This window comes from Poecilia latipinna, unplaced genomic scaffold, assembly GCF_001443285.1.
Source record: "Poecilia latipinna isolate Pla-1442-1.1 unplaced genomic scaffold, P_latipinna-1.0 Scaffold32, whole genome shotgun sequence".
In the NCBI taxonomy this organism is placed as follows: Eukaryota; Metazoa; Chordata; class Actinopteri; order Cyprinodontiformes; family Poeciliidae; genus Poecilia; species Poecilia latipinna.
The window spans coordinates 452,005-464,634 of NW_015112648.1; the positions used below are offsets into that span (position 1 = coordinate 452,005).

The following is a 12,630-nucleotide window of genomic DNA, read 5'->3' on the forward strand; positions in this document are numbered from 1 at the left end:
ATATTTAGTAATTTTTCTAACATAAAGCCAAAAAATTAAAACCAAGAAGAAGTTTAGATACATTACAGACTGGTGATGAGTATAAAAACTGGCCACTGTCAGAAACCCACAAATCAGATCTTTTTTCCAACCAGTGAATGCACCACACTAAGAGCTACAAGTTGGGGCTGACATTTCAAAAAGCACGCCCACATGCTGAGGTCATTGCACTTTCCTGACAATGTAGCTGGCAGTTGCAAGCTTCAGCAACTCACCAGAACACGACCATGAATCCTGAATATCACCTCTTGTTCTCTCATGCCCATACTAGTTGTGCTTCGTACGTTTCCAATCTGTGAAACACTTGTTGCAGGTTTGCATTTGTACCAAATGAAGCCCAATGCAGATCATTACTGGTGTGTATTTAAGTTGGTGCTCTTTTTAAAACTATATTTGCATCCACAAACGGAGTATTTTCTTGAAATAAGCCACCAACTTGGAGGTTAAGCTTTTAATAGGAGGTTAAACTTTAAGAAAGAAAGGAAATGCTCCCAGTGACGCACATCTTGTCCTCTTTGTTTCAATTCTGTCTACAAAGACACAATGAAAGGCTAAGGCACCGATCTCAATCTCTCTTTCTGAGCCACTGGTTTTGGATAACAGGTCATTCATAAATATTTTACAACGTTATTTTAGAAATAGAGAGGAATCTCATTGGTCTAGTAAAGCTGAAGTAAACCATGCTGAATTAAAAAGAAAGATGCATTTGTTGATTCGCAAAAGCAGAAATGCATTAGTAAACATGGATTTAAAAAGGGTGAAAGTTTTTAAAGTTTATTAAATTAGTCATATTTCAAGGATGCATTAAAACATTAGCTGTAAAATATATTCTCTGTTATAAATCAGAGTTAATTGGACATTTAATGAAAAACTGAAAGGTGTAATTGTTTATAAACCTCCAATTTCCAAGATTTCTACTTTTAAATGCCGTTCGCACTTCTGGAGGCTTTTTTAATGAAAATAAAATGGGTGCAGAAAAAAATACCATATTTTCTGGACTATAAGGCACACTTAAAGACTTTAATATAAAAAAATAAATCACTGTGCGCCCTATAGTGTGGAAAATACTGTAAGCAAATTAAAACAGAAAAAGGGAGCAGTGGAAAAAGCAGCCAGTTGGAAATCTATCCTGGAGTCACCAGCTGTAGCTTTGTGTTGGGTTTACTTTATCAAGTTGCTAGCAGTAGCACCAACATCAACGGGATCAGGAAGCAAAATGCAATTCACACATACAGATGAATTCAGCTACTTACTGCAGGAGGGCTGCAGTTCTTGTAACTGTGTGTGAAGAGCTCATACAGCACCACTCCAAAGCTCCAGACGTCTGAAGCCACAGAGAACTTGCTCTCAGTCAGTGATTCAGGGGAATACCTGCAAAACACACGTAAACAGGCGGCGTATTGGAGATGGTAAAACATATCAGAATCGAAGCTTTAATGCCAAAGAAAAAAAGTCTGAATAAATACCAAACTGAGTGTGTGTTGTTAACTTGTGGTCAACTTCTGTGCCATACAGAGTTGAAACTAGAGGTTTACATATAATCAATATAAAAAAAGTCTCACCGTCTGAGACCAAATGTCTTGTGTTAAGTCAGCTAGAATCTACAAAAAGCATTTCTATTTGCTAAATGCTGCTGTAATGCGAGAAACAATATGTGTCTCTCAGCAAGGAAGAATCCATTATGCCAAAAGGAACACAAAAAGCCAGACTGCAGCTTGCAAATTAACACAAGGACAATGATGTCTGGAGACATGACCTGTGGTCTGTTGAAACTATTTGGTCATGATGACCATCGAAGGAAAAACAGGAATGATTGTACCATGCCAACTGTGAAGTATGGTGGTGGCGGCATTATGTTTTGCTGCAGAAGGAATTAGTGCGCTTAATGAAATAGATGGAATCACGAGGAAAGAACATTATGTGAAATACTGAAGCTGAAGCTCAGGTCCAAAGGGACCGTGGTTACAAACGGGTCCAAAGGGACAGTGGTGCACTGATTGCAGTTTTCTGTCCGATCGCCGATTACCAATATTTTAAAAAGCCTAACCTGCTAATTCCAATTTTGGCTGATACCATTTATTTTTTGGTCTGAAATGTTGCTCGATACAGCAGAAAAGTTGCTGAATTGGCAACAGTGGGGTAACTACTGTTAGCTGTCAACATGCAGACATGACCTGGTCTGTCAGTCAAACTTTTCTCACAGAGGACAGTGGTTGATTTTTAGACCTCTGCTGAGGCAGATAAGATCGGAGGATAAGATTGGCTTCACATCTGAGAATCGGCTGATCACCAATCTCCCAAAATCAGTGATTAGCACCGATAAATCGGCTGGCCAATAAATTGGTGCACCCCGAGTTACAAAGTGGTTCCAGAACAACAATGAAGTCAATGTTTTGGCCTGATTCAGACAGCGAGGGGAAAAAATGTGCAAGTAAACTTCTGGATTCAACAAGGCTGTCTAGTTTACTCATTTTGTCAAATTAAGTGCATTTGTGACATATGTAACATAAAAAAAGCTCTCACCAGAATATGGGACTCTCTCCGGGCTCTTGGACCATATAATACTCTTTGTCCTGAGGCAGAACTTTGGTGAGGCCGAAGTCTCCAATTTTCACTCTTAGCTCACTCTCGACTAGGATGTTGCGTGTCGCCAGGTCTCTGTGGATGTACCGCTTACTCGACAGGTACTCCATTCCCTGTTGACAAACACATAAAGACAAACAGGAAGTCCAGCTGTTGGTTAGAGGCTCGGAGCAGTGTGCTAAAACTTCAGGTCACGCTGCAGCACCTTGCAGATCTGAGAGGCATAGTGGACCAGCTTTTTATGGTCGATCCGCTCCATGTTTTTTATGAGGTAATCGCGAAGACTTCCAAAGGGAAGATACTCCATGATGAGGCGAAGATTACGTCGACCTGAATGAACGCAAGGAAAACAATGAGATGTCAATAACACACAAGATAATGACTTTAATGATGCTCAGTGAAACATAAACATTTTATTAATCGATTATTCTATTAAATAGTCTGACAATCAGATAAAAGATAGGCACATTCTGCAGATTTTCATCTAACCATTTAGGACTTTTTTCACAATATCAGAAATATATTAAAGATGAAAAAACCCTTTTTAAATAAGAAAATAAAAATTGTATTGCCTAAAACGCAACAACATAGCAAAGCACCTAGACATCCAGACTGCTTTGATAATCATTTCTGAAAGAATCTGTTACTCTCGGTGATGGGGCTGAAAACTTATCATGATAAGAAACGTTTCATATCAGTCGATAGATAATTATTAATTTGTTATTTGTTTTAAATATCTGAAATTCAGTCAAACTGCTGATGTGACCTTTCCTGTTCCACAGTTTTATTTTTAAGTAGGCAAAGAGGCAAAGAGGCAAAAACCCTTACACTGCTGGTGCGCAAGTTACTCAACAAGTCGTTGCTAGGAAACCACACGTTCCTCAACGTGTTGCTAGGTAACCAAAGACTGAGTGAGTTGGCTCATGCCAAAGCTCACTCTGAGCAGCTAAAGCCTTTCCTCTGCCTACATCTCCCAGAATGCTTTGTGGTTCTGGATCAGAGTTCAGTACAATTACTGAAAATTCTATCAGATTTATTATCTATAGATATTGATCATATGTCTACTGTGATATATATTGTTATTGATTTATTGTCCAGACAAACTCAGTGAATTAAATCCTCTGACAGGATGCTACCTGCTCAGTAAGCACGTTTGTGAAATTTCTTTGCAACTACACATTACTTAGTCAGCTTGTAGTAATACTGCATCTCAGTCATAGTATTATACACAATACAAACTGTTTAACCTTCTGGACCGTCTTTCCCCAGACAACAAAATCCATATTAAACCTGATCTATTTCATTCACTACGCAGATTATATTTCAGTCATAACACATGAGGTTTAGAATAAATACTAAAAATAAACGTCAGAAGTACCTGCGCTGTAACAAACACCCTTATACTTGACGATGTTCTCATGCTGGAGAGATTTCAGAATCTCAATCTCCCTCTCAAAGTCTCGCATGTGCTCTGCTGTGCTGTGCTGGAGTTTCTTCACAGCAACGACATCTCCGGTGTTGTCCTGGAGCGGGTCATAGCGGCACATCTCCACACTGCCAAAGTTTCCCTTAAACACAAAATGACTCCAGGTGAGACACTGCTGTTTGATTTCAGACTCTAAAAAATGCACAGCACGTCAGCTTTGTTCTAAATTAAGTCTTTATAAATCGTAATAATGTCATCTCTGTTGAAGACCGACAGTCTACACTGCAAAAACACCAAATCTTATATTGTATTTTTGGTCTAGTTTCTAAAAAAAAAAAAGAAAAGAAAAACTAAAGACTGACTATTTTTTCCCTTGTTATGAATGGAAAAATATACCAGTGGAACTAGTACTTTTTATTAACATATAGGATTTTATTTTTATATTGCTGAAAAGTTACTTTTAAGTTAGTTTTGTCTTGTTTCAAGTGTATGAAAATATGTGCAGAATCAGAATTTCTTTTTTGTCATTTTGAATAAAATGCAACGAAATGTAAAAAATAGCAACTCTTGAAGGCAAGTCAAATAATTTAATAAAATAATAATAAATGAGTATCTCACATACAAAATATAGTAGCAACACACTATAAAACACTGGAATATTAAGGATAAATAAACTAGAAACTAGACCAAAAATACTTGGAGATTTGGTGATTTTACAGTGTGAAGATACTTTGCAGGGGTTCAACAGATGAAAACATCGTCATCAAGTAATACCTTGCCGAGTAACTGTAAAAATATGAGATGCCGTTCTTGAAACAGAGCTGGCTCCTGATTCTCAAAGCCGCTGCCAGCTGTGCCACCAGCACCTGTTGTTCGGTTTGGCAGGATGTCATCCATGATCAACTCGTAGTCTAAGAACAGGAAAAGATATATTTAGTTTCTGTGTGGGTTTGGGAAGTCCATGGCAACCCCCCCAAAACAAAACAAAACAAAAAAAAGACAGACATCTTAAAATGGAAAATTAATTAACCTACTTTAAAGTTTTCATTTTTTGACAAAGTATGAGTTTATGGGGTAGAAGTTCATACATTTTTTTTATTGTATTCAATTCTTTCTTTTTGGGTCTACAAAAATGTCTCTTGAATTCCTTGTTTATGTCTGCCACTTGATATTGGTATCATGTTTGAAATAAGTGTACAGTTAAGATGCTGATAAACATCTTTGCAATAACAGAATCCTCTGAAGAAGTTTAAGTTTAGCAGGAATAAGTTTTATTTATGTAGCACTTCTTCAGCAAAAGGCGGTTCAAAGCGCTTTACATGAATTAGAAGAAAAACAACAATAGATAAAACAAGCACAGCAAAAGAAAAACTACATTTTAAAATGTTCCAGTTTTTCTGGGTTGCTAAGTAGAGAGTATTTTCAAAGTTTGATTTAGATTTGTAAAATATAAAACTAAATGTTGGTTCTCCATGTTTGATTCTGGGTTGCTAAGTACTCCACCATTTGTAAACTAACAGGAGTTTATAAATGGTGCTCTGATAATAGTAGCCACAATTTTTATAGAAACTGAGCCAATTCCAGTACCGATTCCTCATCTATCTAACCTAACAATCATGTCTTCTTCAGAGTTCGGTAGTTGCCAAAAAGGGCAAAGTGGAAAAAAAACACATCAACTCTTTTACTGCCACGGAGAAAACACCGACTAATACTTCTTCCTTTAGTCTGTTCGTAATTTTATTTCCCCAGATATGAGCCAAGACTTTCCCAATAAGTTTTCAGGAAATCATTACACATACTCATGACTGTTTAGTTGGATGCGTTCGAGGACTTCTGGAATCTACATGGGCGTCTGATTTTGAATCTGAAACACCAGAGGAGGAATTTGTCTGCAGGGTAAGGAGTGTTAAACCGACCCGGTGTGAAGAGGCTGTGAAGGTCGCGGATCACCGCCCGGAATGTGGGCCTGAACGACGGCTCGTAGTCCATGCAGCTGGTGATCAGGTTAGCGATTTCCGTCCACTTTGGTGCCGGAAGCTGCTGGTGATCGTTGTAGAACAGGACTTTCTGTAGCGAAGAAATGAGGAGTAATACAAACTCATTCTGAAGATCAAAAACAACAACCGTCCTGAGTCGATGTGAGAGAACCGGGCATTCGGCTCAGGAAAACCCAGTGAGTGTTCTTGTATATTATGACAGCCGGCTCATGCATCAACAGGATGGCCAATTATTCAAATTACGCCCGGTTTATCGAATTTTACTGTTTGAAGATATTTTTTTTCCAAACTTAAGGTTTCTTTCCTGTAGTTTATAGAACACATGTGTCAAACTCAAGGCCCGTGGGCCAAATCCAGCCCGCCAAAGCTTTTTATGCGGCCCTCTGGATTCTAGACTTAGCACTTGAATATTATGTAGTTGCAGTTTTTATCTGCTTAATGCCAAAATATATCAATCACTTCCTTCAGTTTATTGAGAATTATTGTGGAAATTCACACAAAAATAAAAAACATCTCTGCACTTTTTTGAGCTAATTGGGAGTTTATTGCAGATTTTTCTAAAAAATTGTCTAAAATTTTCTTACTTGTACTAAACAGCTGCCTCGGCTTTAATTGATGTCACATATCATGATCTTGAATTTTATTCTGAAATATACCTGGTTCTATTAAAGGTGGCTCTAAGAGGAGTGCAATGCTCAAACCTGCAGTAATCTCACTTTGCAATAAGCTGGAAGCTTAAGGGTGAAATCTCCAACCAAACATTTATCTGAGGTGCAACCAAATCTAGATGTGAGAGAAGGAGTCCTAAGGAACATCACTCTGATTTTTAATATCAGACTATTTGATATTTTATGTCCCTCCCGAAACTACTTTTCCCAATTCTCATCTCTGATTATTATTGTATTAATTTTTAACTCCCATTTCCCCTTTGTATCTTTTGTGTCTGCTATCGCAACAAAGATCAACTCTAATTCAAGATCTAAATACATCAAATCAGGTCTGTATAAAGGCTGTGACTGTGATTATGGGTGAATATTGCACTGAATCGACCAGTTACCATAAATCTACCTCATTTCCAACTCTGTGGTTGGTACACTACTTGTACTTGTGCATCAGGTGTGAGAATATACAGGAAGGGATGCTGCATCAATTTTACAAAGATTTTCTATTCTTGGCCATAAACTCAGCCCTACCTTTGTGTTGTCCAGCATTGCCAGTGGTTTCTCTCCGCCGCTGCAGATTTCCCACAGCGTGGTCCCGAAGCTCCACTTGTCTGCAGCCAGGCTCAGAGTCATCGGCTCGTTTATGTATTCAGGAGGCACCCAGGGGATCCTTTCAATCAGGACTGATTACAAACAAAAACAAGTGAGGAATTGATTGCTTTTTACCCTCAGGTCACATATTGACATTAGTAAACAAAATGTAATTGTATCCAGTTTGATTTGATGCCTTCACTGATTACATTTAGACTAGAAATGTCAATATATCAGCTGTAAAAGTCAACGTTTGTAGGAAAACAGCTTCTCTGTGCAGTCAATTCTTTTTATTTGTTCATTTGTCAACACAAAAAAACGTCCAACTGATGCTTGTCAATGTGCTAACAAGCGCCCCCTGCTGGTAGAAATGGTTATGGCAGTGAAGTGGAGGCTGGAGAGGAGCTCACTTTCTTTAGGCAGGACAGTGATGCCGATACCAGGGTCGCTAAGCTTGATGAACGGAGGATTCCCAGCCCGCCAATCCTCCTCCCTGATCAGCAGAACGTTTTTGGCGCAAACATTCCCATGGACAAGATGCTTTTCCTCCTGCAGGAACAAAACGAGAAATTTGTGAAAATTTAACTTAAAAAAACACATTTCAGCTCATATTATCCTTAATATCGTCTTTATAAAGTTCTTAAAAGAAATTACTGCAGAACAAACAGAGCCCGATTTAAAATGGATTTTTACCAGGAAGTTCATGGCCCAGGCTAGCTGTTTTGCCACTTCGAGCTTCCACTGAATGTTTATAGAGTTCTTGTTCTTCTTCAGGTAAGTGTCCAGCGAACCAAACTTCACATATTCCTGCACCATGATATCTGAAAGGGGACAAAAAGGGATTTTTCTTTTTGCAATTTATCTTTTAAAAATGACAAGTTTCTTCAAACCAAAATATAAAGCTTTGAATACAAAGAGAACCACAAAGCATATTTTTGTTGCAAAATAATTGAAGAAAGGGCAGTCAGTAACTTGGGCAGTGAAAAACACTTTTCACTTTTTTAATAAACCGGTGAAACAGCTATGATACATATTCAATCAAGTGGAAGAGGATTTCTAAAATTTAAAGGTTAAGAGAATTTTGTCTTTTTATTTACCTGTGTAAAAAGAACATGTTATTTTTTTACTTATAGCAAGACATGATTCCCATGTTAATTTATCCGCCAATAGAAAAAGTTTTTTCATCACTATTAAGGATTTATTTACTTGAAACAAGTCTCCAAATCTTGCTTTTAAATTAGTCTGTCTTATTTCAAGTTTACCGAGACATTTGCACTAGAAATTAGGTCAATTATACTTGGTAAGATTTTGTATTAATGAAGTTCAACTCAAACTTTGCAAATTTGATCTGTGACTTATGATTAGAAACATACAATTGTAGGCATAAAGTGCAATTTCTTTTGGTTGATAGCTAATTTTACAAAGGGATTTAACCATCACTATTTATTTATTTCAGATATTTGAGCTCAACTAATAGATTGATTTGGACATTTGAACCTCAGGTGTGAGAGTCTCTGTGAAACATCATCACAGCGCTGCCAGTCGACAAATAATCCATATTAGTGGTATTTTTAATCAAATTTAACAGTATTAGAAAGTTAGCATTTGCAGAATGCTTGTAACATACCAGCAGTAAGAAATATGGCAGAAAATGTCTGAATCTGACTTACTCTCTTCTCCACAGACACAAACTCCATAGTTGAGGATCAGGTGTTTATGGGATAACTGGCTCATCATGCTGGCTGCTTCAAAGAAAGACTAGAAAACCAGAAGGAGAGAAAAAAATATGCAAAATTACAACTCAGAAAAATTAAAACCAAACCAGAAATCTTGACTACTTGAGTTTCCTATATTCTATATTTAAAACAAAAACTGTCTTGGTATTTATTTTAATCTCTTTTTCAAAGACATACTTTTAGAGGATGAAAGGCAAGGAAGGAAAAACAAAGTAAGAAAAAAATAATATGAGGGGAAAAAAGAAAAGGAATGTATCATGAAAGGACAAAAACAAGTAAAGGTGGACATAGGATGGTCTTTATCCCTTAGGGACATAAGGGAGGAGGAGAGAAAAGATTAAGGAAATGTGGAAAGAGAAAAGACAGGACACCAAAGGAGAGATAAAAATGAATCGAGGATGGAAGGAGGCACAGAGGAGGAAGGAAAAACAAAAAACTCAGAGTTTTTAGGACTGTGAAAGAAGCCTACAGAAAGAGATGCTTGACCAAGAAGATCTGCACCATGACTGCAAAATAATGTTTGGATTGTCTGTGACTTGAATAAAAAGCAAGCAGAAGTGGGCCTTTAGTCATTTGGTCATTTAGCTATAACACAGTAAACGGCTGTAAAACCACAGACCTCGGCGTAATTTCTGTGGGCCTGGTCCAGAACTTTCATCACAACCTCAGTTTCGTGCATTTGCCCGTAGTCGCCGAGCTCCTTACGAACTCCTTTAAAGATCTTTGTAAATGTGCCTTGACCAAGACTCTCCACCTGACAAAAATCACAAATAAAAACAAAAACGAGAGTGAAGTGACTTCTGTAGCTGGAATTAATGACCAAACACAAATTCCAAGTTTTATGAGAGTTTATGTAATCAAAGAGGCAACTGGGGGATTACAGACACCAGAGAGGTTGGAAATGCTCTGTAAGCTTACAAACTCCAGGTCTTCTTTCCTGATCTTGTGAAACACCATCTGACTGACATTGTGTCGTTGTAGCGACGGAGACAGAGGCACTTCTGAACCTTTGTTGCTCCTGCAGATGAGGAGGCACGACTTTTCTGTTTGGAGAAAAGAATTTAAAAAAAAAAAGGCAGAAACTTAGTTTGTTTCTTTTATTTTTTTTTAAATTGAGGTTTTTTTTTCTAGTCTTGGTTTTAGAGTTCGTGTTATGAGTCAGCAATCTGAGAAACAACAGACTATTTCTTCATCCCTTTCATCACCACTTCTGGTAAAATTTCGAAAGAAAAAAGGGAGCAAGGCACTTTTAAAGGTTCCTGGTTATTGGTAATTTTCCCTTGAACTGCGTCTCTATGCGGCTGACAACATGTGAACTGGAGAATTTAACAAGAAACATAACGTCCGGATATCCTGTGAGTCACATTATTCTGTCACAACAGTAAAACGGTTCAGGAACAATTTGAAGAGCACATGAAACTAAAAAATATTAGCTAAAAAAATCCCCCCCTCCCCTTGTTGATGGAAATTAGCTCAGTAATTACCTGCTGGTGTAGACAGGTGAAAATATAGATGCCACCAGCAGGGGGAGACATCAGTTTGTTTAAGGTTGCCTTGGTTAGGTAATTTAAACGTAGCGTTTCTTCATGCAGTCGTCTCACTGTTTCCACACAGTCCTTGAACAACACTTCATAAAAGTGAAGCATAGACTGCAGCTCAGAAAAGGTCTGACTATACATTATGGCTGAGACTAGCGATTATTTTTAGTTATTGAGTTTTCTACAGATTGTTCTGATGATTAATTATCTAAAAAGGTGGCACATTATACAGATTTTATTGAAACGTTTTTATGCAAAATTAGAAAAACATAAAAAAATGCATATTAATAATTTAATTCCTTTTTTAATATAAGAAATAAACATTTTATTGTCTACAATGCAACAGCCTAACATTCCTTTAGTGAATGCCTGATCATTTGTAGCATCTGTAGCTAAAAAATACTTTTAAACAGAAAAAAATATTAAAAGCTCAAGTCATTTTTGCTTGATTTAAAATCATCAATACAGTGCAGGGCTGATCTCCAGACTTATAACTAATTAGATGGTAAAAGAATTTGAACCAAGTGAATCTAAAACCATGTCACTTCAGGAGTTCTGGGCAGTACATATTTACAAAAGTAAATGTTTATTTTTCTTATCTTAAACACGAAATGTGTACATAAATATTTTTTGTACAGCTTTGGCTTAATTACTTTTCTGAATATGTTGTTCTTTCAGCAAATGCTTTTTTTTTAGTCTATTAAAGTTAACGATTAGTCAATTACCAAATTAGATGACAATTATTTCAACAATCAATCCATCATGATTAATTGTTTCAGTTCTACTTGAGATCATTTTTAAATATGATAATGATAATTGCATAACCAGCATTTGGTTACTTGATGAATACACCTGAAGTCTTTAAACTGCTTGTGATCGACGACTGAATCCACAACGTTCAACAATCACAATCCCCTTAGTTCTTACTGACAATCAGCAAAACCAGACTTAAGTTTTGAGGCTTTTTGAATATTACTTAGAAAAGTATCCAAAAGAGAAAAACACCATTACTAAATTTAAAATAAAAAGGAAAAAAACCCAAATAATATTGGTTTGCACTGGACAACAGAAAAGATACAGCAGAGACAGAGACTGTGCTGCAAGATGAACTTTGTGCACAGATCTCTGTTTATCTTATGACATTAGAAGAGCATTTCATATCTGTTGTAACTCTCCCCTTGAAAACAAAAATAAGTCCAAAAACATCCATGTTAAGTGACATAACTAAGATATTTACCTTAAAATATTTTTTATCTGCAAATCTGATAAACATCCATCAAAGCAGTAACAGCAAAAACAGGTTCTTATATGTAGGTGTTTGGCCTCAGATACTCACCTCATCGTCCTACTTGAATTATCCTTTTGTGTTTATGCGTAAATTATGCAAAATAAAATGCATGAAAGAAACATCTGGTTGAAAATACATAACCTAAGAGCTCAGAAAAGCATATTTCTTTGTGCTTCCTCTGATATATATCCTTTTTGAGGCATAATCTAATGGTACTGCACACATTCTGTTCAAAAATCCCCAAAGTAGAGGCGTGTAATTAGATTGTGAAGGATTAGAATGTGTTAATCTGCCAAAGCAGATTATATGCAGGATTATCAATAGAGAACATTGTATGCAATGACGCTGCTTAGATGCATCAGTTTCATTTTTCTCATTTTCCTCCAGCTACATAAACTGGTGTTAGTGGCTTTAATTATTAACATGACAGCACTACAGTATTAGTATAATAAGTATTAGTTTAAAAATAAAAGTAACTTTAAAATGTGTTGGATTGTGCTTTAAAACATAGTTATCGTTTTATTTGGCCGTTAAACACAGAATCTCAAAGAAAGGCAGAATGATGAAGTATTTCAACAACTAAGTATTAAATATATGTTTGACTTTAAAACTCAACAGGCTGAAGCAATCAGAGGAGCGTCTGTTTCATAACGGCTAACCTTCGCAGCCAGAGACTTAAACATAAAGAAAGCTCACTGAGCTTCAACTGGAATATTTTAAAGCTAATTAACAGTTTTCAGTTTCCTCTCTGCTTATTTAAACACGACAAC

At 36.7% G+C, this 12,630-nt stretch overlaps 1 protein-coding gene across 1 annotated transcript in view; it reads right to left on the minus strand.

Annotated features, from left to right (window-relative positions):
• Nucleotides 1-12,630, minus strand: part of jak2b (Janus kinase 2b) — a 29,466-nt gene that overhangs the window by 4,998 nt on the left and 11,838 nt on the right. The window contains exons 11-22 of the mRNA XM_015041862.1: nt 9,953-10,077; nt 9,654-9,788; nt 8,969-9,056; nt 7,992-8,119; nt 7,709-7,847; nt 7,239-7,390; nt 5,965-6,115; nt 4,823-4,959; nt 4,001-4,190; nt 2,828-2,952; nt 2,563-2,735; nt 1,293-1,410 (exon numbers count right to left, since the gene is read on the minus strand). Coding sequence (XP_014897348.1) covers nt 1,293-1,410; nt 2,563-2,735; nt 2,828-2,952; nt 4,001-4,190; nt 4,823-4,959; nt 5,965-6,115; nt 7,239-7,390; nt 7,709-7,847; nt 7,992-8,119; nt 8,969-9,056; nt 9,654-9,788; nt 9,953-10,077 — 1,661 coding nt within the window. The remainder of the gene's footprint in view (nt 1-1,292; nt 1,411-2,562; nt 2,736-2,827; nt 2,953-4,000; nt 4,191-4,822; nt 4,960-5,964; nt 6,116-7,238; nt 7,391-7,708; nt 7,848-7,991; nt 8,120-8,968; nt 9,057-9,653; nt 9,789-9,952; nt 10,078-12,630) is intronic.